This window comes from Mastomys coucha, unplaced genomic scaffold (assembly GCF_008632895.1).
Source record: "Mastomys coucha isolate ucsf_1 unplaced genomic scaffold, UCSF_Mcou_1 pScaffold20, whole genome shotgun sequence".
NCBI classification, from domain to species: Eukaryota; Metazoa; Chordata; class Mammalia; order Rodentia; family Muridae; genus Mastomys; species Mastomys coucha.
Window position 1 is genome coordinate 17,159,923 of NW_022196903.1, and position 26,921 is coordinate 17,186,843.

General features: G+C 39.1%; 1 protein-coding gene across 2 annotated transcripts in view; it reads right to left on the reverse strand.

Annotated features, from left to right (window-relative positions):
* Tspan12 (tetraspanin 12) overlaps window positions 1-26,921 on the reverse strand; it is a 63,519-nt gene that overhangs the window by 26,406 nt on the left and 10,192 nt on the right. For both annotated transcript variants that reach the window (XM_031381252.1, XM_031381253.1), the window contains exons 3-6: window positions 24,314-24,396; window positions 23,106-23,241; window positions 4,291-4,365; window positions 411-518 (exon numbers count right to left, since the gene is read on the reverse strand). In XM_031381252.1, the coding sequence (XP_031237112.1) occupies window positions 411-518; window positions 4,291-4,365; window positions 23,106-23,241; window positions 24,314-24,396 (402 nt within the window). The remainder of the gene's footprint in view (window positions 1-410; window positions 519-4,290; window positions 4,366-23,105; window positions 23,242-24,313; window positions 24,397-26,921) is intronic.

A 26,921-nucleotide genomic window follows, 5' to 3' on the forward strand; every position in this document is an offset into this window, starting at 1 on the left:
AAAAATCCAATGGAAACAACCTTTTAAAATGTTGAAATAATGTTTAAAACATGGGACATAGTTAACTCTAAGAGTAGTAAAAAATTATCATAAAAGAAAGAGATTTAAGTAAAACTTTGGATATTTATTAAATAAATCATGAAAAGGAAACCTGAGAGTAGTAGTTCAGCTGTACTTCTAAACAAGTGCATGTAGAGCAGAAGAAATGAGGAGGAAAACTGTATGTGAGATGAAAAGACATGCATAGAGAGTGACTCAAGGCATGCTGGGAAAAACCTGCACCAGTGATGACTACACAGGCGTCAGGTTTCTGTGCAGAAAAAATCATCAAAACCAAAGCTTTGGACACCTGTTTTGACAACTTGCCACTTATTCTATACTTTCTACCCCCCAGGAACAGCAGCACCTACCTCTCTCTGAAAATAATTCCAAGCATGCGTGAGCCATCTATACCTGGGTAAGCCGTAATTTGTCATTCTGGCTTTCAAAGTAACCATATCCGACCACTGCACTGGCACCTGGAGATGAAAAGCAAATGAGCAATACATAAGTACACACCAGCCAGGCAAAAGCTCACTCACATATAAAAATCTGGTGCACCGATGAACTCAGCTCAGATAAATAAACCCAACACTGAAGAAATTGACTGATGTAGGAATCAAAAATGCGGATACGGAAAGGGGAGATGCATATGTAAGGCTCAAAAACCTAAGCCAAAGGTAATTTTGAAATCTAATTGAAAATAGTAATGTCAGGCTGGGTGATGGTTCAGTGTATAAGAATATCTGCTGCACAGCGTGAGGACCTGAGCTCAGATTTCCAACAAAAGGAAAAGGCTGGATATGGCCTATAACCCCAGGAGGTAGGAAGAAGGGCAGAGACCAGAGGGTCACTGGAACATAAGGGTTCCAACCTAGCCAAAAATGCCAATCTCTGGATTCAGTAGAGATGCTGTCTCGAAGAAATACGGCAGGGATCCATGGAGGAGGATACCAGTTCTCCTCTGATCCCCACATCTGAGCATGTGTGCATTTACCTGTAAATGCTGTGAATGCATATGCACACTCCATACATAGGCACAGAAGTTTTTAATCAAACTTTAAATTTAAAGATAGTAATAGCAGCTGAGAGGCAGATACAGGGGGATCTCTGCAAATTCAAGGCCAGCCTGGTCTACAAAGCAAGTTCCAGGATAGTCAGAGTGATCTCAGAAAAAAAAAAAAAAAGTAATGTCAATAGAAGTAAGTTAAAAACTTTCTTGGCCACAGAAATTTTTCATTTTTATTTCTTTTCTCGGTAGTTGTTGGTTCTTTTGTTTTGTTTTGTTTTGTTTTTAATAATCGCTTAGAAATACATAATGCAAAAAAATTAGCAAGTTCATTAGAAATACATTCTATTTATATGGTTTAGTAACATTCAGAAAACCAGTCAAAGTTCAAGCTACCCACTATAAATTATTATTAACTTATATCCGCTAGGGCATAAAGTGAATGGAAGTAAAATAAATTCTCAAGAAATATATCATCTGAAACCATTAATATTATGGAAAGATTTTTTTTTAAACTGGAGTGTTGGGTAGGAGGTGAGCACATAGAAACAAGAAACAGAAAGAGGGGACAGACAGATGTCAAGCCTCTTGACTTAGTTAATAGAATATTTTTTTACTAAATTTTTGCTCTCCAAAATAAACACTGGCTCTTTCTTCACTGTGGCCACCATCAATCTGAAACCAAACGTGGCAAGAAAACAGAGGCCCATTGAGGTCCTGGCTTCACATCCTGGGCTCTGGCCAGGAAGCAGAGCACACAGTGAGGGGCTTGCTTACAGGAACTAGCTTAGAGCACAAAGCCCATTCTATGTAAAGGTTGGATTCTGTGAAACTTGGCAGATAATAAACTTTCACGACACTTTTCTTTTTCATTGTTATTAGTACAGAAGCAATAAAAGTCTTAGCGACTTTTCTCTTTTCTGCAAGGCTGCTTCCCACATTTCACTTTTAAACGGTCCTTCGGCCTTTGCTCCTGGTGACGTAATGGGGAAGGTTTACACAAGCAAAACAATGACGTGTGCCCTGTGCCCGTGGCTGAAATGGCAGTGAGTGTGCTTTCACTTAGTGCCCTAGGAGCTGAAGCCACTGAGGACCAAGCAAGAAAACCGGCATAGGGACCAAGCAAATGTAGGTTCCTTTGTCTTCTTATGCTTCATAGAATCAAAGCATCTCCTGTTAAGATGCTAAGTGAACTCATCCTACGCTTCTCACAGCTTTATCAAATATTTAACATGTACTAGAAAGGCATATACTTCATGACCCACATGGAAGCTCTGTAGAGTGAATGGGATGTGGAGCTTCCTGACAATACCACAGCACTCAGATGGTTGAGGCAGGAAGATTGGCATGAATTTGAAGACACACTACATTACGTAGTGAGTTCTAGGCTAGCTTGGGCTATGAAGTAAGATCCTGTCTCTAAATTAAATAGATAAAAGAATCCATAGAAAGTCACTCATTTCCTAAAATATTTTCATCACCAAGTAGCACACAACCAAAAGCTGGGGTTAAAAGAATTAAGAGTTATTTATAAGATTAATTCTTCTTTTGTTTACATGCCAGGGATGTAGGTCATTTTTCAAAACCAAAAACCAGGATAAATTCCTTACAGTTAAAGCAAATATCTGGTCCCTACTACCTATTTTTATTTTCTAACACATAAAGTTTGTAGGGATAACATGAAAATATACCTGAAAGAAAGCAAGTCAATCCAGCGTAAGGGGAAGTTGTTGATTTGTTTTGTTTTTCACGTACATTCTTGATTTTACATTGAGCTGCTATGGAGGACCTTCCCTGACTCTTTACCTTCCCACACATTCTCTCTTCCTCCCTGACTCCTCCCAGTTGTAACTATGAGTTTCTTCTCAGAGCTATGAATGCAGCACAGCGGGCACAGGTAAACTGCAGTAGGCAGAGCTGACATTAGTCTGCAGTAGCCACTGAATCCCCAGTCTCAGAACACTACAGCTTCACCACAAAATCTTTAATAACTGTACCCACAACAGAAATAACTTCAACTATATTACACAAGTGCCTAATGGCCTGCTCATCTCTGATACAAATACAAAATTATCACCTTCTCTTAAGAGACCTCTTAAGAGGTCTTGAATTTTTAACTGTTTAAAATTCCCCAGGAACTCCTCAGGTGCCCAGACCCCCCTTTTTCCCACTATTTTAACTGTGCACATCTGGGCAGGAACTGAGGAATGCACATGATGAAGAATCACTTTGCCAGCCTCCCCAAAAGGCCCAAGGGGAAAAAATTGAAAAGCACCATTTTGAGGAAACATAGTGAGTCTGTAAGGCACTGACACCAGCTAGCATCCACAGACATGCAAAGGAACTCCATTCCACGCTGGAACCAATTGTACTAACCTCACCACTGAAGTGAGCAGACTAAGCAATAGCTAACAAAAGCAAGGGCCAGGATGGAGTGGGGCTGAGGGGGGAGTATTGACAAATGACAAAGCAACTGGTAGAAAAGACCTGGAAACCTCCCTTTTCCATTCCAAGGAAGCTATGAAGGTTTCTCTGGTGGTTTTAATGGCCAAAATAAGAGAGAAACTTCGGAACTCCTGTCTTTAAGCATCCAGGTCTCAAGTTGTAAGCTTTTACACCAAGGTGGGCACACAGCAAACCTTTAAATTCACTCCTTAAAGTGCAGTTTGGCTCCACTTGTTGAAAACAGGAGTTAGTGCCAGGCGGTGGTGGCGCACGCCTTTAATCCCAGCACTTGGGAGACAGAAGCAGGTGGATTTCTGAGTTCGAGACCAGCCTGGTCTACTGAGTGAGTTCCAGGATAGCCAGGGCTACACACAGAGAAACCCTGTCTTGAAACACACACCCCCCCCAAAAAAAAGAAAACAGGAGTTAGTGACTCCCTCCTCACCTTTTTCAGCTGTGGTCAGCAAGGGTGGGGATTAAAGGAGGCACTCTCCAGCAAGCTCATGCTAATCTCCCCATTACTAACTCAGAAGCTGGGGTCATTCTCTTAGACTAGACTCAGGCCATAATGTCCACATTTAGGAATGAAAGATGTATCAGTATACAAAGATAAAGGTTTTAAATTATGACTTGGAAATATGATTTTTTTTCCCAGAAATATCGGGAATGTTCAGTCTTATTGTGTCATGTGGTCAAGCAAAGTAACAATCATGTGCCACAGCCACTCTCCAGAGTCTGACTCAAAGGTCAACCTGGATGTTGTTCCAGACTTTGATTGTGTCCCTCTGGGAACTCACCATAGCCTCCTGCTCGTATGTCCACACACCACAAGCCAGTTCTACACAGAAGATGACGAGTAAAGTTCCAAAGTACTGCAGAAAGAGAGAGGGAACCGTTAACACGAAACCACTTCAGGCAAATGTTACTAGGGGTTGTGTTTATCTATGATAAGAAGACAGGGCTCTTCTTCAGAGGGCACATAGAGTTTCCTTAAGCCTAGGGCCAGCTACAGATAACCATCAGAACCCACTAAATGGGCAAGTGTTTTGTCATTAGTCAGCTGCTGGGGTAAATCTTTTACAAATACCAATAGTTCTATCTAGGTGAGTATAATTAAATAAAGCTGAATCAAGTTCTCTGAAAAATTCTACCTAGTTGCTCTTAGAAAGGATGAGATGAGATCTGCAAGGTCAATGCTTCACTTTCTTCTTGGCAAGGAGGGGGATGCTTCTTTACATTTGGAAAAAGGACAATCTAGAACAAAATGTCGACTCCCCACGCCAAATGAAGATGAAGAATGAATCTCAACTGTAGGACGGGCCCTCGGGAGGCTTGCAAAGGCAAACAGGTAACAAAACTGAATGCAGTGTTGACAAAACAAATAAGAGTCAGCATTCCTGAACAGGAAGCAGACCTATGACAAAGAAATTAGAGACGGTTAAGCAGATAAAAACAACGTCAACAAATGGACAGAGTCTGGTGGGCGGTAATGCAAAGCATCAAGGAAGACAAGCACACACCCGGAAGAGAAACAACAGACCAAAATTGAAAGGCAGGCTAAAGCCAGATCACGGAGCACACCAGGTGACCTACTAATGGACTTTATATATATATATCATGTAGCCAATAAGGTGGCATCTCTCAATGTTTCTGCATAATGGTGGGTTAAACAACGTCAGGATGATAATTAGTTTGAAAGAGAAGGGCTGAGGGGTGAGTTGAAAAGCTTAGAAGACAGCAAAGAGGGGATTTGTGGTAGACCTGACTTTATGTGGTAGCCTTGCTAACAAATGGGAAAGAATGCCTACTTACAACGCAGCAAAAGACTCTGGACCAGCTGGATGGATAGATGGAGAGAGAAAGATGTTTCTCCCTAAAGCAGAAGAATAGGATGGAGCAACTAACGCTCCTGTGGGGGGACAGATGAAAGCACACACTTTATTTGAAAAATATACAAACGCATTCCAGTAGAAGTCTTAACCTCAGAACTCAGGTAGGTACCTAAGAATGGAATTAGAAATTATTCTTTTATTAGAAACAGAGTAATTTTTGAATAATGTTCTATTTCTCAAGTCCCTAATATAATGGCAAGTCTCCTGAAACTTGATAGTATGATACCATTTCACACACGAGGAAGTAAGTGTCAAGGGCAGGTCACATGACTTAAGGATGTGCTCGATAAATTTCGTGGACTAGACCTTTGCAGCATCTGTGTGTTCTTCATTACCAACCCCCATGGATGGAGGCAACCTTACAGAAGCCAGCAATGAAGACCAGAGGGAGATTGAGCTTCTGAGTTCTCTCCTCTGATTCCAGCAGGAATAGAACAAAACTGAGCTAGTTCATGAGTTTTCTACTTCCTATGCAGTATGGGATTGGGAGGTAGTATGGGATGGTGGTACCTCGGATTACCTCCTTGCTGCTAATCAAAGCTCTGCGGAGAGCTGTCACCTACATGTGTTCTTCATCACACAGTCAGTGCTTGATAAATTCTCGTCACACAATAGGTGAAAACAGCAGAAATGAATTGATAGTGGTCAGGGTTTGCATGGGCTGTAATCGTGAAAGAACCTCTTAATAAAACTGATCTTGAAGAGGAAGTAAAGCTGCTGGCACTCTAGAGAAGGCAGGCGTGGAAGAGGAAGCGCTAAATATAAAGGCACTTTGTGGATGAGTGAGTTAATCAAACCTCGGCATAACCAGAGTGCAGATGCAGTAGATGCAGATGCCAGGCAATGTTTTGAGGTACAGTGGGCTGGGCAAAGGACTGTGCATTTTATTCTAAGTGTGATGAAGCCATTAATGGCTGACATGATCTGATGCACACTCTGAAAACATTTCTGGCTGTTTTATCTACAGAAAAAAAAAGCAAGGTCATGAGATTTACATAAAGGACATCCAAACTAGGATGGGGGTGGAGACAAAGGAGTTGCCTGACTCAGGACAGTGGGCTGTCAAAGACAGTTTTAGAATCTTTGCTCAAAGTTTGTCAAAAAGAGAAGAGCAGTCAAAGATGCAGACAAGGATTGTTTCCTACTTCTGTGAAATATTCCTTATGACTTAAAATTAGAAATTACCGCTAGCAGTTTTAACTTGCTTCCTTCATTTTTCTTTCATTAAGACAAAAAGTACAACTGCATAATCTCTAAGTAACACAGCTTAGAAACAGAAGTGATTCAAAAGATAAAGTGGTATTTGCTAAGGGGCTCCCAGTTCACCAGGAACTTCTACTTCCAGCATACCTAATCCAGACGCAGGCAGGTTCAGCTTCAAGACCCAGATCTCATACCTAAGTGGTATTTCTAGGGCTGAACTGAAGATTTTCAGCAGAATGAAGCTAGCTAAGGAATCAGGCAACGGCCAGGCTCTGTCACAGTATAAAGAGAATGGCCATACAACATTGCACAGCCAAGCCCTGTCCATCCACACACTAGTGGAGCAGGTATGCAATGTCCCACTTGCCATGGCTCTGTCACTAACTTCCCAGTGTACATGGTTTGTCTGCAGAGGTTACCATGTTACTTTGTAGAACCCAGTGCAATACCAATTGCTCTTCTCTTTCTTCAAGAACAGCCTTTATTGTCCAAAATGGGGCACAGTTTCTTCTAGCACTTTATCTTTTGCTCCTGACCATTGGACTCCTCTCCTTTGTTCTATGTATTTGCATTTTCTTATCTTCTGTTTTTTAGCCCCTAGAGTTCTTGAACCAGTTGACTGCCTTCTTCACAAATTATGGTGTCAGTCAGTAACCCGGCCATCAGTTCCAGCTGGTAGGATCTTATTCTTAAACAACATTTTAGCCTCAGTGCCTAAGCAGTATGTGTCACACAGCAGGTACTCAATAAACGTCAATGCAAATAATGATCAGTTTAGTTTGCAAACTCAAAAGGCCAATTTCTGCATTTCCTTAGGTTTCCTCTACCTAATTGAACCTTGAGTTTCTTGTTAACATCTGACTGCCTTGATTTCCGTCTACACATTTGTATTTTGAATATTGCCTCTTTGTTTTATATGTATATTTTTGTAGACTACACTCAGATAATCCAGTGTGCCTGGAAATGTTTAAGACTATTTCCAAAGTTAAAGAGAGGAGACACTGTGCCCTCTCCCATCTTTGTGGGCTACCAGCAACTACCAGCATTTTCTATAAATTTAAAAAGAAAAAGAAAAAGAAAAAGAAAAGAAATTGCAGGCTTTATAGAGAAACTCAAACATAACTATTTTCATTACCATTTCAGTTATTTTGTAAAATTATTTAATGTAATGTTCCTTAAAATAGTTAAAGCCCTCTATTCTAACCAAACTAAAATTTGTATTATATATACCAGTGTTACCTTCAAAATACTGTGATATTTAAAAAGCATCTAGTAATATGTTCAGATTTTCTGATAATGGAACATGAGACATGTGTAGAGCTGCACTGTTGCCTTTTATGAAAATGCTACAGCAATAGAAAAACAAGGGCCTTGACCTAATAGACCTGGCTTTAGGTTCTAACTAATTTAACTAATAGCTGGATAGTTTTCCACAAACCAGCAAGACTCAGTTTCCTATTTAATAAAATGTGAATTGCTTACCAGTGTCATACTCTGGATTCAATGACATAATTGTCCTTTGCTTTCTAACCACTCCCTAAATGGTAGCATCTATTAATCACATAATAGAGTCTCTTAGGACACACATTATGTGTAAAATAACCAGGCTCATTTCCTGGCACACAGCCAATATAACACTATTGTCATTATGTCACTATGATTAGAGGGCAGCCCTGTCAAGAACTGTTTATCCCTTAGAGATCGTTGAGTGTTGGCCCCACAGTAGAATGTTTTTCCAAAGACTATTTGCTAAAATCTCTAATAAAATATCTGTCTGGAAAGAATAGAACAGGAACTTTTCTTCAAAATATCTACAGCAGGGTGGTACAAAGGGTGGGGAAGTCAACTTCTGTGGGTATACATTCATATCAACGTGTCATTGAAAACTCCCTGGGGCAGGCCACAGTGTGGCATCATGTCATCAGTGACTAGCCTTTGTTCACTGGAAGTTCCTGACAAGGAAAGGAACAGTCTGGCATCCCAGCTTTGAGGAGTGGAAAACAGCAAGGGTGAAGGCCTTAGTGAGTTGTGGGTAAATCTATCTATCCCTCAGTAAAAACTGGGGGCACTCATTGCCAATCCCTTTTAAAGGTTAGTTTACTCCTTTGTATGTGTAGATAAGCAATAGCAAATCCAGGAGTTTACTAAAGAGGCAGTTGTTTACAGAAACCGTCTGGCTCCCTGATGTCTCCTTCACCAGGATTCTGCCCTAATGTAAACAGATCAAGCCCATGCCCTGCCTGTCTGTTCTCTCTCTCTTAAAATGTCACTAGAACAATAACGAAGGTATCATCCCAGAGAAAACAGAACAGGAGATGACACAGCAGTAAGCATACTTAGGGAACCGCAGAGAGAAGAGGAGTCAATCTGTTAGTGGTTCTGAACAAGCTGAAGGATAGATGACAAGGGAAAAGAAAATCTCAGGACACCTAGATTCCTGTTGACTACTGGCAACTCGAGACACTTCTGTGAGTGACCGGATCTCCAAAAGAAGAAGATTTGGTGAAAAGCCTTCCTTTCCCCCCCCAAATACCATGCAACTGTATGACTGCCCCATCTCTACTAGAGGATGAAGCCATGGAGAGACTAAAATAGTCTTACACCAGGGGACTACAGGTATGATTCAATCAGATCAGAAGGTTAAATCTACACACCTTTCCTACAGAGTTTCAAAACTTAAAAAAAAAAAAAAAGAAAGAAAGAAAGAAAGAGAGAGAGAGAGAGAGAGAGAGAGAAAGAAGATGAGCACAACATGCTAAGCTAAAGGACAGTGAAATGGTTCTGACAAAAAGATCATTTTCAAGTTGTAATTCTCCACTGTTTAAAATCAGTGTGTGAGCATTTAGAAAGACATTTTCGAGCATATATACTAAAACAAAAATCTCTTATGATTATCATGACAGCATAATGGGAAATAAGAGACTAAACAAAAAGGATGGAGGTAAAATCCAGGAAAAGGTACTTATTTAAAGTAAGAGCTGGCACATCAAATACCACAATGGTAAAAAATCCTCCCATAATGGCAATAGCATCAGCAGACCTGGATAGGAGCAGTTTCTAGAACATTCTGAGACATCTAAAAAAAATGAATGGAATTGTCCAATGAATATCAATATGTGAACAAAAATGAATTATACCAGATAGAGTTTAATCATATAAGATTATGTTAAGAAATTGTTATTCATTTTAAGAAAACATTATTTGAGGAAGAAAGCATAAATGTGCCATTTTATGGGGCCTAATTGTGAATAGATTTTCCGTCAATTAATCGTGTAGACACTGAACTAAGCAAAGCTGTGATACCACTGGGCTAAGGAGAAGAAATATAGGGATGGTTGGCAAAGAAAGGACCAGGCGTTCTTTCACTGAAGTTAATGGACAGTGCTTAAAACTAAACCTGGAAGAATGAGATATGTTACATAAAAAATGTGATTTAAGGACATGTAGGTAAATGACAAGAGGAATCTGCGGAGGCCCAATTAATAGCAGCTGCCTTTGGGAGTGGCCAATGGCTGGGGTGAAGGACGTCTATATTTCATAGGGCTTTTACCACTGAATTAACTCTTTAAATTATGTCCATGGAGCACTCTGATAGAAGGGAGGACAAAAATTTAAAGCAGATATCTCCCCCTGCAGCCTCAGGGCCAAAGAGAAAAGACTTCGAAACCAGAGCACTTTCAGTGTGCTTTGCGTTGATGAATTAATACTGAAAGAGGACATTCCAAAACACTGAGAACTATAAGGACATGAAAAATACCTTGGAGCTGTTAGAGTCAAATGATGTGCGTGTCAGAAGGAAACTTCCCAAAATGCTTGGGTATGTTAAACATGCTTTCAGTAGTTGAAATTAGGAGTGGTTTAGCAAAATATGCAAAGTGTGTACGTACGTATGGTTTATATGATTGGCTGGAAATCAAGGTGTCCTCTGAAACATTGTTCCTTAAAACCAATGTGTATTCTACCTAAATCAGTATGAGTTAGAATATCTCCCACACCAGATCATTTCCATAACAAAATTATGAAGCTCAAGATGCTATGAGAAAGGCAACTTTATTCTGAGACCTGGATTTATTTACTGAAGAAATATATCCATATGTGTTTATAATCAAATCATATATATATATATATATATATATATATATCAAAATGGAACCCAAAAACTTCAAGCATATTTATATGCAAATATGTACACATAGATGCACATTAACATGTATATACATATACAAGTAATGCATTATGTCAGAGATTTACATATACCCATACAATTTACCACTCAAAAATTATAAGGCTGCCAGTATTCCTTTTTAAATTAAGGAATATTTAAATTCTTTTCTTTGAGAATTTCATACACATAGTGTATTTTGAACATTTCCACCTCCTCCCTTCCCCTTCCCAACTACATCATGGTCCCCCCCCCCCCACACACACACACACATGCTGGACTGTGAGTCATATACCTTGCCAAGAGAACAGCATTTGAGAGCATTCCTCTCTACTCTGAATCTTCTTTTCATATGTATGTAGAGTGTGTGTGTGTGTGTGTGTGTGTGTGTGTGTGTGTGTGTGTATCTGTGAGTGTGTGTGTATTTATGTGTGTGTGTGTGTGAGTGTGTGTCTGTGAGTGTGTACTTTCGTGTGTGTGGAAGTGCATATATGGAAATCAAACACTGGCAGCTTGCCTCAGTAACTCTTACTGTCTTCTGACCCTTCCCCACCCCAAGCCCCGCCCCCCCCACTTGCACCGTGCATATACAACATCTGAATATGAACATAAAAGGCTCTTCTTGCCTTTAATTAAACTAGGGAAAAATGCTATTTACCCATCTTTACCTTTTCAGTTACAGAAAAATAAAAGACTACCAATCATCAATGTTTTAAATGACAAAAAAGTCTAATTTTCCTTTGTCACCCTCTGGCTAATAAAGGTACAGCCTTATAGGCTCAGCCAATCACTGACAAATCCTAGCAGGAAGCAGGTCCATAGTCTTTTCCTTTGTATATTTTCAACTGTAGCTAGATTAGCTTCTCTCTGACAATAAAATTAGTTCACTTCTAGTTACATGTCACAGTTTTATAAGGAAGGACTAACAAGTTCAGTAAATGAAAAAAGAAAGCGATTTTATTTTTTTTCTATTTTTACTGTTTTGACTTTACTATGAACAATATTTAAAAGAAAACTTTCTCAGGAGGCAATATATGCTTTTGATATGAAATATTTTAAATAGTTTTCATTTTTAGGGAAACTGACTTTCTAAATATTTTTTGTTTCTAACTTTTGAAAATCTACTGGAATTGCAAAAGTAATCTTTGCCAACAAAACCAATGTTAAACCTAGCTCAAATAGGAGGACATTGAGAAATGGAGAAAATGACTATTTTAATTACAGTACACTCTTAGAGTGAAAGTAAGTTCTGTGTAAAACTTAACACTATTCCACCCAGCTCTACAGTAGGGACTATGTGGTGGGATGAAAATGGCTGAAAATAAAACCCTTGTATACAACATCAGAAAGTAAGGCACTTGCTGTACATCCTGGTTCTCTCACAAATACCAATTATAAAAAAAAAAAAATTTTCAACAAAAGAAAATTATAATGTTTACATATATTTTGTGAGAAAATAATAATTTGCAAGTATCACCAAACCTTATGAAAATGATTTCTGACTTAAAAAAAAAGTAAAAGTGATCAACACTTATAAAAGTTATTTAAGTATACTGATTTAATTTATAAATAATTTATACTGTAATAAATTAAGCTATAAAGAGATATTTTTACATACAAAACATTTGACATAATTTAAAACCACAAACAACTGACTTGCTTATCTAGGAAAATTCACACAATTCTCCCAAATAAAGTTAATTTCAAATTGTAAGATGCTTTACTGGACATTTTAATACTTTAAAAACAGACCCTTTGACTCTTTCTCCCCATTACATAACAATTCACTGAACAAACAAAAAGTTTGATTAAAAGCCTGTATTCGCTAAATGATAAATGATAACCCCCAGCCTCTCCCCTGTCGAATACTGAGTGAGCCCTGCAAGCTTTCAGCGCTAAGTGTCTTGATGTCAGCTGTTTATTTTTCCTCCCTCAGTGACTGGAGGTTTAAAAATATTATATTACTTATAGTTAGTAAACAAGGGAATTCCAGTGCCAAATATTTGTACAATATAATGGAATGGCTTGCCCTTCTGTTAGGAATTCACAGGGAAATGCTGACAGACCAAGAATAGTTGCTGCTTAAAACACACATATACACACAGTGTTCTGTTTAGCTAGTTCTCAACATGAAGTAGCCACGGAGCCAGGACTGGGACATTCAGCAGGCACATCAGTCAAGTTTGATGCCGCCCTACATAGTTTTCAAAGAAAAGGCAACACTGGGTGGCCTTCATTTGAACAATCATAAACAGAGTGAGGTTAGTCTAATTTTGGAAAAAGCTAGGACAAGTATGGTGGAAGAAACACCCCTGAAGTCTCATAATTACTCCATGTGGGCAGAAATCCTAGCTCGGTGGATATTAGAATGCTCTGGTCTCAACGTTCGTGCATGATGTTTGATGGGTATAGAAGACTAATTCTAACGTGTACCTTCACCTACTCCCTTCACAATTGTATTTTTATTGTTTTTTTTTTTTTTCTGAGCCAATCCTTTTTCCAAAGCTGTTGGTGAGCTTCAAATCAGTAAGTGTTTGCATCACATGATATTTCAACAGCTCATCAGAGAAATGAGTTCTGCCAGGCTCTGTGGGTCTGGCTGAGCACTGTAAGTTCCCCAGGGTTGCGGGGAGTCAGTGACCTATATCATGAGAGAGAAGGCATTAAGGGTGAGGCAATAAAACAGTTGGACACGCTAGAGAGGTCACCATGTATACGGCTTCTGTTCCCTTTTAAGCTAGGTCAGCTCAAGTCTGCAAGCTCAGCCAGATCTCGAATAATTTACAGGCTGTTCCTGGTTTCTGAAAAGGCAATAGCTATAGATGATTGGGCCATTCCTCAGAATGAGAGACACGGGTCCCTATTCCCAGAAACTGTGCAAAAACATGCAAATAGAAAGTTGCCTTAGACATTACCTAAGCAGCATAGCCAACCCAATGCTAGACTCAACGATCCAGAGCATGCTGGCATGCAAACCCAGCCAAATGTGCCAGCCCTTCCCAAAGGTAAGAATGGTAGGCATCTATGGCAGCAGGTCAAAGGGGAAGTCTAAGAAGATAATATTCAAAAGGGAAAATACTAAAATATGAAAACTCATCTTTAGAAATTAATAACTGCAAAATCTCACAACTGTGAAAGCAGGTTTTCAAGCACATTGTTTTAGCTTTAGTTTTAGTTAAGCTAACCAATCTAATTTGTGTCTGTACACTAACACACTAGGTGCATGTGTGTGTGTGTATATGTGTGTGCTAAAAAAGAAAGTATTAAAAAATAGCTGGTGAATATAACTTAGTCATAGAGTATGTGCCTAGCATTCATGAGGCACTGGGTTCAATACTCAGTATTGCCAGAAAGAGTGTTAAGAAAATAGGTTTTATTTATGAGAATCTACATAGGAAAATATGCATTATAAATGAACAGGATTAGTCTTTTATATTTTTTAACCTATTCAAGTAAATATGTTATCTTCCTGAGTGAAGAATATATTCTCTTAAAAATATATAAATATATATATACACATTTCACTGTAATATATATATCATATATATATATCACTCAATGTTACTAAACTCCCACATAAAAATATCACATAGATAGATTAAGGTAGTCCTTCAAACAAACACTTAACCCAGTCCCATACATTACAATGAACTTCCTTATAATTAGAATAGCTATTACCAAGCCATGGGCCTTCACTTAAGAGTTTTACACTTTATTGTCAACTACATTTTTATCCACATATCCATCAAGTAAAAAAGACTAATCTGCAGTACGATTGAGAGTAGAAAAGCCAAGAGCCAGCTGTAAGAATAGAGGTCTTGGGCTAATGGGATGGCTCAGTGGGTTAAGGCACTTCAGCCACGGGACACATGCAAAGGTAGCAGGAGAGAACCAACTGTCCAAAGTTGTTCTGTGGCATCCCCATGCACATTCTGTCAAGTGTGAGTGTACACACACACATACACACACACACACACACACACACACACACTCACACCTAACTATAATAATAATGATAGAAAATAATTCTTGCAGACTCTTAAAGTTTGGTTGGCAGCCACGCTTAGAGTCCAAAGGAGGAAACTCATGTGTGAAGGGCAAAATCATGAAATCTCATGTTACTAAAACAGCAACAGTTCAGTCTAGAGCAGTAATTCTCAACCTGTGAGTCTTAATCCCTGTACATTCACATATCAAATATCCTGAATATTATATATGTCCATTACTATAAAGTAGCAAAATTATAGTTATGAAAACTCAAGGAAATTATTTTATGGTTGGCGGGTCACCACCACATGGAGAACGGTATTAAAGGGTCACAATCTTAGGAAGAGCGAGAAGCATTCACAGGTCTAGATTCACAGGTCTAGAGAGCAGGAAAAGTGTGAATTGAACCATACAGATTTCAAAAAATAGACCTTTGTTACAAACAAATAGTCAAACGGAACAATGCTGAGAAGTCATGAGTTTTGGAGCCCTGTGTTCACGAACAAACATGGGACAACTGAGTACAGACTCTCTGTTATCTTCAAGTCAAAGCTTCCAACCTGTATTAATTTGATCTTGATCAAGTTAACCGGTTCTCCCAAAATCCTTTACACAAGTTAACTGTTGATAGAACTTTTGTGGGTGGGTATTATCCCTTTGTTTCACAGACTTATGTTCAAATTTGAAATCCACCTCCCTTAGTCTTCTGAGTGACTGTAATAGGTAAGTAGCATCATGTCCTGTTGTCTTTGGAACAATTCTCTCCGAGGCTAGAAAAGTCCAAGAGCATATCAAATAACTACTGTTGTACTTTACAACAAGGTCTCTGGGTGCTCACTGTCTCCACAAAAACGACTTAACTCATCATGAAGTTTCCTGGTGTCAATTCAGCCTGATGGCTATGTTTTTGCTATCACACCTGCACTATAGATACTCAGACTGCTACAATTCTATTTACAATGGATACATTTAAGAGTAAAGTACATCTTGAGAGTACTAAAGAATCTCATCTATGTTCTCTTCTATCATTAAGAGAGAATCTGTAAACAGGAGTGGCAGAGTCAGTCATTTTCCTTCAGGTTGCTGAACAAAATACCCCGAAGTAACTCAGAACACACACATAGCCAGGCATATGCCCTAAAGATGAGCCAGAGGGAATCACTCTTCGGTTTAAAAACTTCAGAATGCCTTTCATACATGTGACATTCAGGAATGTCTGTCTTTAACTCAATCCCAGCTCCCAAGACCAAGGCTGTGAGTCTCAGGCACTTTTCTTAGGGTCAAGTTTCTGGTATACTTTTATTTTCAAATGTGTCTGCTTACATGCTTCCTTCGGACATAATTATAGACATAGACACCAGCACTGCTTAAGATCAGAAACAGTCAAAGAATAAGAAATGGATTCTTGTACAAGCATAACACACAACCATGTTTCCAATGGCCCATTACTCTAAATGTGAGTCATTTCATCCCATACTGGAAATACTCACTAGCTCTCTTCCTAGCCAGTGGCACTCTAAAATCTACAGGAGTAGAAATGTAGGCACTTACTTCTACAGAGACTTCACGACTAGACTATCTTCACCGTATACTCTTAGTTCTACACAGCCATAACAAATGCTTCAATCTGCCAAGTGCCATCATGACTCCTCCTCTGTCTCTCTGTTCGTGTGGCTCTGCATTGCCCCCTCCTTCCCTTCTCCACCAGAAAGTCCCAGTGGACTTTTGATACCCAGCAGAGTCACCCTCCTTTGAACAAATTTTGAGGGAAGTCTCCATACCTCCAGATTTCGGATTCACACAGTAATTTATTCATAGATTTAATATGTGAATTAAGTTCTGTCTTTCTGCCTCTTTCATCTTTGTCTCCGAAATGCCTATCCCAGGCTGCAAACTTGGTGTTGCTGATTAAGAAAGAAAAGGAGAGAAGAAGACATGGGAAAGAGGGAGAAAGAGCCTGCCTGATTCTCTGACATGATTATGGAGAGTAACTGTGGTCAAGCATCATAGTCAAACGTAAAGATGATAGTTTTAAAAGATAAAGTGGGTAGAGTAGTAGACAATGAAGAGCTAGGTGTTAAAGAAGCAGGGCCCATGTAGCCCGTCCGTTGTATTGTAACAGTACCCTGAGATGAAGCATGCATGGGCTTTGTACACAGACTCTATTTGAATGCAAACCTAAGTATTGTCAGCTGTGTATCTTCAGGCACGATACTTTTCCTCTTCTGTAATGAGCCTATCCAAAGCTAATCATCATGAATAATTTCTGAGAAGCGGAGGGTAAAACGTGATGCATGGTGAGCATGTGGAAATGACCCAGGGGACCTCAATTTAGAAGTAAAGTTTTCAACCCCAAACTCCAAACAAGGTCAAAATAAATTCCACCTAGCAGTTCATTTTAACCTGATAACTTATGAATAGCTTTGCAGCTGTAAAATAAACAGCTACCTAAGAGAAAAGTTTGAACCAAGGGCTTGTAAAAAATTTATTACTGCATAAATATATATTGTTTTTTATATTATGTTTTTGTTTTTGAGACTGTTTCTGTGTATCTCGTTCTGTAGACATGGCTGGACTTGAACTCAGAAACACACCTGCCTCTGCCTCAGCTGGGGTTAAAGATGTGTGCCACCATCACCCTGCTTTATAATATGATTACAAACAATGCCAATGAGGAAAGGAAACACCCCTGAGGTTGATGAAGATTTCTGTAATTTCCACAAAAGTTGTTCAGAACTGGTTCTATCACTGCATGTGTTAAGGAGGTGTTAGAAATACTTCCACCACCTTAAATTACCTTATGCAAATTATTTGGAATGAAGAAATTGAAGAATAATACTCTTTATTAAAAGAGTGTACAGGTCTTCACATGTCCACCAGCTTTCTGACCAGCATCTGACTGCTGGTCAGTCAGGTGCGAGCACGGAGCAGAAACATTAGCCTTCCATGGCACACGATGATCTGATGGCTGATGGCTGCATTCAGCTGCTGTTGACTCTGTACGTGTGTGTGTGTCTGGTAGTGTGTTTACATTCCCCCTGAGCTGAAACAGCTTCGCTAATGTCTGCCTTAACAGTGGAGCAGAACTGCAATAACAAATGAATTTCATTTAGTCTACCGCTAAAGCCTTGGGCAGTACCTATCTAAAGCTTAAAACCAATTTCCATTTAGCTTCAATTTCTCTTTGAAAGATGGAAGGAATTTGTGCTACTGAAATTACTCTGGAAACCACTGCATGTCCAAGTTTCCTTTCCCAATTATTTCTGACCTATGAGAAAATTCAAATGTTCTCATTGTAATTAGAATTTAATTACTCTTAATCTCTTCATAGGGATATGTGTTTCTGGGGGCTGGAAAGATAACGCCATGGTTACGAGCACTTGCTGCTCTTACAGGGGAGAGCAGGGTTTGATTCCAAGTACCCAATGGAAGCTCACAACAGTTTGTAATTCCAGGGCCAGGGCTCCGATGACCTCTTATGACCTTTGCAGGCACCAGGCACACCCATGGTACATATATGTACTGGGTGTCAAACACTTATACACATACAAATTAATCTGTTGAAAAAAGAAACAAGATGTTTTCATATTCTATGAGAGTTTCATACTTTTTAAGGTTTAACTGTAGCATGTCTTGTACATGCTGGGTTTTATTTCCAGCACCAGAAATAGGAGAAATATATCTAATTGGAGTAGAGTGACCATATTCATTAAAAAAAATATAGAATGTTGATTTAAATCTCACATAAATGATGAATAATATTTTTGGTTTATGTATATTCTGAACTTTGCACATGATATATTCACATAAAAGCATTATCCATTATTTATCTTAACTTTAATTTCACATTTTGTGTCTTAGCATCTTAAATCCAGTGTTTTAGCCTTTTGCATCTATAAAGCAATTACTCAAAACAAGGGTCATATTAATGATTATTCATTTATCAGATGTTTTTAGTACATAGCCTGTTTGCTTATAGACAGTTAGTTTTAGCTTGGTTTGTTGTCTTTCTTGGGGGTGGGGCGTGGCAGGGGTAGCTTGGTGATATGGGTATCTTTGAAAGAAGACCCTGTAACTCTTTTATTAACTGGACTCTTGGATAATGACACTTTTACTTTTCTTGAATGGCACTGCAGTTCCACTGAAGGTACTCTTTCAGAACCATTCAAAAGACACACCAGCTTTCAAAAATGACAAGTTGTTTTGGACAAATAAAACAAAGCAGATATAGCTTTTCACATTAATCTGGTTTATAAGTCTTAACACTGAAATCAGTCCTAGTACGGGGAAACAGACAAACTGGAGGAACCCGGGGTGCATGGTGCATCCTTAAAGATTTATATCTAAAATAAAAGAAGTGAACCTCTCTTTTTTTCCCAATTAGGATAAAAGGCAAAGAAACATAAAAGTGGAAGCCATGAGGATTGCTTCCCAAATATTTACCTAACAGTGTCACATTCTCCACTAACTTGACTCCCCTTAATCAAGCTTTGTAATCTAAGCCTTCCGAGTAGCAGAGCTCATCATCCTTCTATTCCTCTCTCTCTCCCAGGGACCATCTTTGACTGTCCTCTCTCTCTCTCTCTCTCTCTCTCTCTCTCTCTCTCTCTCTCTCTCTCTTCCTCCCTCCCTCCCTCCCTCCCCTCTCTCTCTCTCTCTCACACACACACCATTCTAATTTCATGCCCATACTTGTGTTTAATAAACATTCATTAAAATAATGGGAAAGGTGGATGATAACTCAAAAAGTATGGTACTTTCGACTAATTTTACATAATAAGAAAATTTTCACTGGAATTCCAAGTTAGAGAAAAGGCCCATGGAGAATTGGTCTTGGCAATCAAAATCACTGAGGTCTGTCTGAATCCCAGCCATGGTCCTCACCCTTCAGTGACCTTGGTCTGGTTACTATGTTTTCTGGGCTTCATTTAACATTTAGTTGTCCTGTATTATCGCCTTCATGTTTGAAGTCAGCAATCACATCTAAAATGTTTTACAAGCTGCAACACACATTACATGGAACTTAGGAAAACTTGGTGTTTGTATAGTAAAACAGGAAAATATGAGTCATCTAAACTGGGTTGCTGTGGTCTGAGCAGCAGATTCTTTATTTAATAGTGATGCAGAATCGTTGAAGTCACTTGACATCTCCGTAGTCTTAATTCCTCATGTAATTTTTTGACAATAATAGTACCTATGCCATTAGAGCTGTGGGGAGGATAAGGTTGATCAATTCATGTAAGAATCTTCAAATACTCATGGAGTAAGACTCTTCAGTGTCTGGCATGAGAAGTGTCTTAGAAATATTACCTAGTACTATTCTCTTGGTTGTCAATATTATTCCAGGAGATAACATTTCAGATAAAGTTTAGCAGGAATGGTAAGAACTAGACAAAAGTATTAAGAGAAGAATTCTTACAGAAACAGAAAGGATAAAAGCAGAGAAAACGAGAAGAAAATATATCCAGAGCTCAAAAAAATACACCTTAACTAGACAATAAGGAAGTACGTAAAAGAGCTAAAACTGGCAGGCAAAGGCTTGGCTACAGAATGGCTTGATAGAAGTTCCAGATGTTGGTTAAACTTCACTACCCAATAGGGAAGCTATCAAAGTCTTAGAGCATAGCAAGAGTAATATAATCATGGTGTACTGACTTATCCAAACTACACTGGGTCAGAGTAGGGAATAGTAGAGGCAGAATACTCAACATCCTGAAAGCTTGTGCATGAGTCCTAATAAGAACAGAAAAGGAGGTTGAGTTCCTGAGGCTGCAGAACCAGGACCCATAGGAACTGGTTATAGCAGGAGGAACCCAGGGAGGAAGCTAGAGGATAAACAGCTTGAGGAATAGCAGATACGTATTAGTTGTAAGTGAGAGACCATGGGGAGTTGAGAGCACAGTTTATTTTTAGCATTGGAGAAGCTGTGTTTGAGTCTAGACAGGGCAAGATCTAGAAGCTTGCTGTGAATAGAGAAGTTATCATGAGAATGGAGACTGGACTGGCAAAGATGGTCAGAAGAAAGAGAACCCAAACTGTAGGTGATACCTATAGACTCAGAGAGAAGCAATGTCCTAAAGCTATCTCATGTAAAAAGGACACCCAACAAACAAAAAATAAAGGAGAGGAGACAGAAAGGGCCAATAAGGTGGATGTGTTCAACATCACCACTGAGACCCTGAGCTGATGCCTAGGGGTAAGCTCGGAGCTATTCCTCTCTGTCCTCAGAGTACCCAGTGCAAACCTTATTTAAGGTCTTATCAAATACAATTAGTGAATTTGTCCATCTATCATGTGCACTATTCTGATGGCAAAAAAGTAGCCAGTAAGTGTTAAAAGAATGAATGAATTAACAAGTTAGTGCCAACAGGACTTCAGTCCTATTGTGTTTTTATGTGTGTGTTGTTGTGTTTTACAGGGCCTTTTCCTTCATCACAAAGTAGACACTCATTCACAAATTCGTGTTTTGTCCTACATCGAGTAGCAGGTCAAGTTACTCCACTGGCTTCTTTTGTTACCATTGAAAGAGCTTAATAGAATCCATAAGTGGTTTGTAAGATGTGTTCTCACAAGTTCTGGTTCCATCATACTCCTGACCCTGCTTCACCTCCTACTACGTTCGAGAGACCATCAAGAGTAAAAGTTGGCAGGAAGTAGAAAATATTACTCATGCTTAAACTTGTTATAAAAGAAACTGGTCTTGAAAGATCATTGTAGCATTGTGGTTTTTAAGAAGGCTGCTGAGATTTTCTTACCTTTGAAATGTATTTGCATAGTATTCAGATTATAGGAGACTTTATAAAGTCATTCACATGAATGCATTCTTTTTTTTTTTTAGATTTATTTTATATGTGTGAAGACGCTGTCGCTGCCTTCAGACACACCAGAGAGGGAATCAAATCTCATTACAGATGGTTGTGATCCACCATGTGGTTTCTAGGAATTGAACTTAAGACTTTTGGATGAGCAGTCAGTGCTCTTAACCACTGAGCCATCTCTCTAGCCCATTCACATGAATTCTTAAACTTACCCAAGTATTTTCGAAGCATCGTAAGATCTGAATCTTATCTTCCTTTTTCTATGTGCCTACATGTGCACTAAGGTGCTGGGCACATTTTCCACTCTCCTAGTATGGTTTATTTGCTACAGGTTTTTTTTTCCCCTGTTTTCCAACCTGCCAGTTACTCTCCATGAAACCTACAGATAATTTAACCAAGGTTGTTCCTGTGACATTTAAAGCTTCGTTCTGCTTCACACCAAGAATCTGTTTGAATTGGCATGGATGGCCTGGCAAGCACAGACATGAGCAAGCTGGCTGCAGAAAGCCAATCTGTACTCATCCCTCATTGGCCTCACACTCAGTGACATCATGTTGGTAACTTGAAATCAGCAACACTAGGAGTGTGCGCCCTATGGAAATACCCAAAATACTAAAAGAAAGTAGGTCTTTTATCTGCCCAGAGATCCAGTTCACCAGCCAACTACTCATTCTGAGTAAGAAAGGAATGTAGCAGATGAACTCATTCTGCTAGTGTCTCACATGGCCGCAATTTACCTGTTAGCAACCTCACTGCCTGGTGGCACTAGGAAGCCACTGTCTCTGTTCTAGAAATCTTCATGTAAACTGTTCGAATTGACTCTCACTCTTAATTTTAAAAGGTTAGCAGTTTTTGCTTATAAGATTAATTCTAGTAGCTGAAGAAGTAAAATCAATTTAAGAAATAATTTTGTACAACTCTTTCAGAGGATTTTTTTTTAACAAAACAGTAACTAAGATTAAAGACTCTCTTGTATCCACTAGACCATATAGCAGCATAGAGATTACAATATACCTTCCATTTCATCTCACAAACTGAATTTCTTTTTTTTCTTTTTTTTCTTTTTTTTCCCTTTTTTCGAGACAGAGTTTCTCTGTATAACCCTGGCTGTTCTGGAACTCAGAAATCGACCTGTCTGCCTCCCAAGTGCTGTGAATAAAGGCATGCGCCACCACTGCCAAGCTTTCTGAATTTCTAAATAGGATAGTCAGAGGGAATTGTTAAAAAGAGGAAAGTTTCCATTATGATATCTCAACTCTGATCTTGAAGGGAGGAAGTTCTATGCCACTAAAAGATTATTTTTGAACGAAAATGTCAAAGCAGAACCAGGCTGAAGTGATTAAATAGCATATGATGTATCTCCCTGCCTCATCATGTGAACACAGTAAATATTTGTACCAAAATCATCTCTTAGGGAAAGAAAGTTCCTTTCTTCCAGGACGCTGAATAGTGAGCACCTTTTAGAGTTGCTACTGTAGTTATGGACTCATAACAACTGCATTATCACACAATGCTTTAAACATGGCCAAGAGAAGTTATAAACACTTTACCCATGCAAGAAGCAACAGATTTCTTTTCACGGTTCCACAGTATCCCAGCATTCCCACGATGATAAGGAAACAGCAGACAGCAATCATGACAGGGTGAACCACAGGGAAGTAAGTTAAGATGACCGCCTCTTCTACCCTGAGGGGATATCAGAAGAGAAATCAAACATCATCAAAATGATCAAACCATGCCCCAGACTCCAGACACTGGACAAACCGTGAGCCACTCTGAGCTCTCTAAACTGGCATCCTTCAAAAGCTGGTGGCTTTTATGGCTATTTTTCAGAATCACTGTGCTTTGTGTCTGTTTGTCTGCCTTACGTTTGTTTCAGCTCCGTGGCATGTTTTAGTAAGTGGCAGCATTTCTACCCCAACACATTTTACATCTAGGCTCCAAAGCCCCAGCCTATGTGAATTCCACGAGGTACCGCCTGGGAGGAAATGCCTTCTTCTCTGAGCTTGGAGTCTGTACAGCACTTTTCCTCTCCCTGCTACCTAATCATTTTCTAATGTGAAGAAAACAGGAATGCATCAGGGATTTAAGGCATAATCACAGGGAAGGCAAAGAGAAGATGTTTTGCTAGGACGTACATAGTCATTAACCAGAACCTGGCATAGTGGTGATAATGAAACTTAACCGTTACTCAGTGCTTATAAGCTCTGTTGTATTAAGGGCTTTACAAAAACAATTCTTCTCACTTGATCCTGGCCATGATTCAGAGTGGTATATATTGCATCAGAGATGAATAGAAGCCAGACAACCGGTGTGTTACTAAGCCCATAAATGTCCATGTCCATGTACTGTCCTGCAGGCCTGGTGGAACTCCTTAAGGACAATGTGGGGGAAAGTGTAAATATAGCAAGCAAGTTTCAAGCAGGAAAAAGTGTTCTACAGGATGGTGGAGGAGAAACAGCCAATGAACAGCTCAAAGCAAAGATCTTTAAACACATGGATGTGGAGAGAGGGATTGAAAGAAATCAATAGGCAATATTAAAGCCTACTTTGGTAGCCAGGCACTGGTGGTGCATGCCTTTAATCCCAGCACTTGGGAGGCAGAGGCAGGCAGATTTCTGAGTTCAAGGCCAGCCTGGTCTAGAGAGTGAGTTCCAGGATAGCCAGGGCTACACAGAGAAACCCTGTCTTGAAAAACAAACAAACAAAAAAAAAGAAAACAAACAAATAAGCAAAAACAGACAAACAAAAAGCCTACCTTGTTTCTGCAGTTAAAGTCAAAACATTATTCAGGTAGTCCCTCATCCAAGCAGAAACTGCCAAGACACTGATGGACATTAACTAAAGAGAAGAAAGAAACAAACTTGTCACCAGAGATGTGTGCAGCACTCACTTCAAGATGAGCAACCTTAAATGGAGAATTTGTTATATAGTGTTCATGTTTTTCCTAATAACATATTGTGCTTCTATTGAATTTTACTGGTACCATAACATCTGGCTACTCCATTTAGTAATTATACATACCCACTAAATAGAGTATCTGTAAACAGGATAAAAACAAGTAACCTCTAAGTTGGTGACTTCAAGTGCGGTCCAGAAATTCCCAAGAACAATTCAATTTGCAAATGTATACAATGGACCTAAAACTGTCACCTGTTACAAGCAACGAGGCAATGAAACATGGCTACTGAACAATTACACATCATCAAAAGGATCACAGGAGCTACCAAAAAAAAGCTTCTACTGACTAAAATTCAAAGAGAACATTAGAATGATAGCAATAGCAATGACTATAATGGCTTGAAACATTAATATGTTCCAAAATCAGTGATGGTCATTGCATGGTATAGCATGATGGACTCTCAGATCATTATTCAGAATGAATAATGACATAATAAACTGACATGAATCTCTTATTTATTTTTATTCTATTTTTTTCCAGAATAAAAATTTTTTTCTGTGTAAAGGCAGAACCAAAGACCAAGTGAGATTTTTACTAGCAGAATTCCTAGTCAGGCATGCAGCCATTATGTAATGCAGGCACACCATTTAACATCTCCTGAAATATTGAAGCTATACAGAAAATTCCTCAGTGCCAGACAAAATTAGCGGATCACAGATTCTCAGTCTTGTCTGCATATGCTGGAGTCACCTAGGACTCAAACAAATCCTGAGCCTACAACAGAGCTTAGAGTAGCAACTAAGGATCACAGGTATCAGTCCTACAGATGTTCACAATCCTTTGGCAGGGCTGAGGAATGCGGCAGCAGCAAGAGGCTGAGAAAGGTGTGTAGAATGGAAAGATCAGACTGCAGATACCAGACTCAACCACCCATCCAATTCAATAACGAAAGCAATCAGACACCATAGGTCTCATGGTCTGAGCAATCAGCTGTACCCAGAAATATATATAAAGTGTTTTTGCCAAAAAGTCAAACTTGAACCCAATTAAATGTCCAACTGTATCAGTTTATGGGAATGAAATCCAAGGTACAGCTTTAACTGCCACTTCTGGGATACACCAAATAAAATCAAGAGCCTGAGATTATATCACAAGACAAATGAGCTTGGCTCTTCAATTTAAAAAAAAAGAGTAGTGGATACTGAAATAAAAATTTTTAAAAAAGAAAGGAAATGTTGTTAATGTAATATAATGGCCTGCTTTGAACCCTGATTCAAACAAATCAATTGCAAAAAACTATTTGCAGACAACAGGAGAAAGTTTAACATCGATGAGATGTTTTAAAACACTAAGGACTCAACTATTATTTTAGGCCTGAATACAAACACAATTCATTTTTAAAAGTTCCTTACTTTCTAGAGATCTATGGTGAATTGTGGGTAAACTTGAACGACAGTTTCAAGGCAGTGATAAATAACCATGCCCTGAGCTGAGAATGGAGCTGGGTGTGCTGGCAACTAATGACACTGGGCAGTAAGGAAACCGGTTAATCACAGCCCTTCCAAGCTGAAATATGTCTTCAAATTCTTATAACTCAAAAGTATAAGGGAAAATAAAACACCTGAAACATGTTCACAATGATTCTGCCTGGGAACCTCTTCTAAAACATAATTAAAATTTCCTCTCACTCCCTCCGACGTTTCCTTGTGTTTCTTAGCCCATTTTCACCCCGAGTCTTCACTGTGTAACTGATACATAGTGGTTGTCGCTAGATACAGTTCTTTCCCTTATAGCAAAAGAGAAAGTTGGCTCCTGGATTCTGAAGACATCCTTATCTTACCTGACATCTTTTCAAACCATGCCTTTCTTTGCTTAAACAGTATAACTCTCGAGGGATTTGACATAACCTGACTTTTAACATCTCTGGCAGTTTGATGAACATCAGTAACTTCGGCTTTAGCGCTGACGGGGTGGTTATCTAAGCTGGGCACCAGTCTGAGATGATACAGACACGGACTGCAAACCAGGCTCCCTAGATAAAGCCTCGAAGGAGAGCTCATGTGCTCCCACTTGTGAAGAAGGTCTCTCTGCTGGGAGGCTGGCGAGTGAATTCACCATCCCTTCACTTGTTTACAAAGGTGCCCCACAGGTTTCATCGCCCATCTCCATCTGTTGATATTTACCTTCTAAATGTCACAGAGATGGAATAGATATTATATTATTTATATAAAGAACCTATTATTGTCCTACTTGGCAGTAAATGATCTTGCTATCTCCACCCTTGAGTTTCCTTCTTTTTTCTTCTTAATCATCTTGGGCACTTCCTACCATGCATTTTGATCATATCCACCCCTTCCTCTCACCCCTCCAACTTATCCTTGTGTTTCTAAGCCCATTTTCTGAGTCTTCATTTTGAATAACTGACTCATGGTGGTTGTCACTAGACAGAGTTCTTCCCCTTATA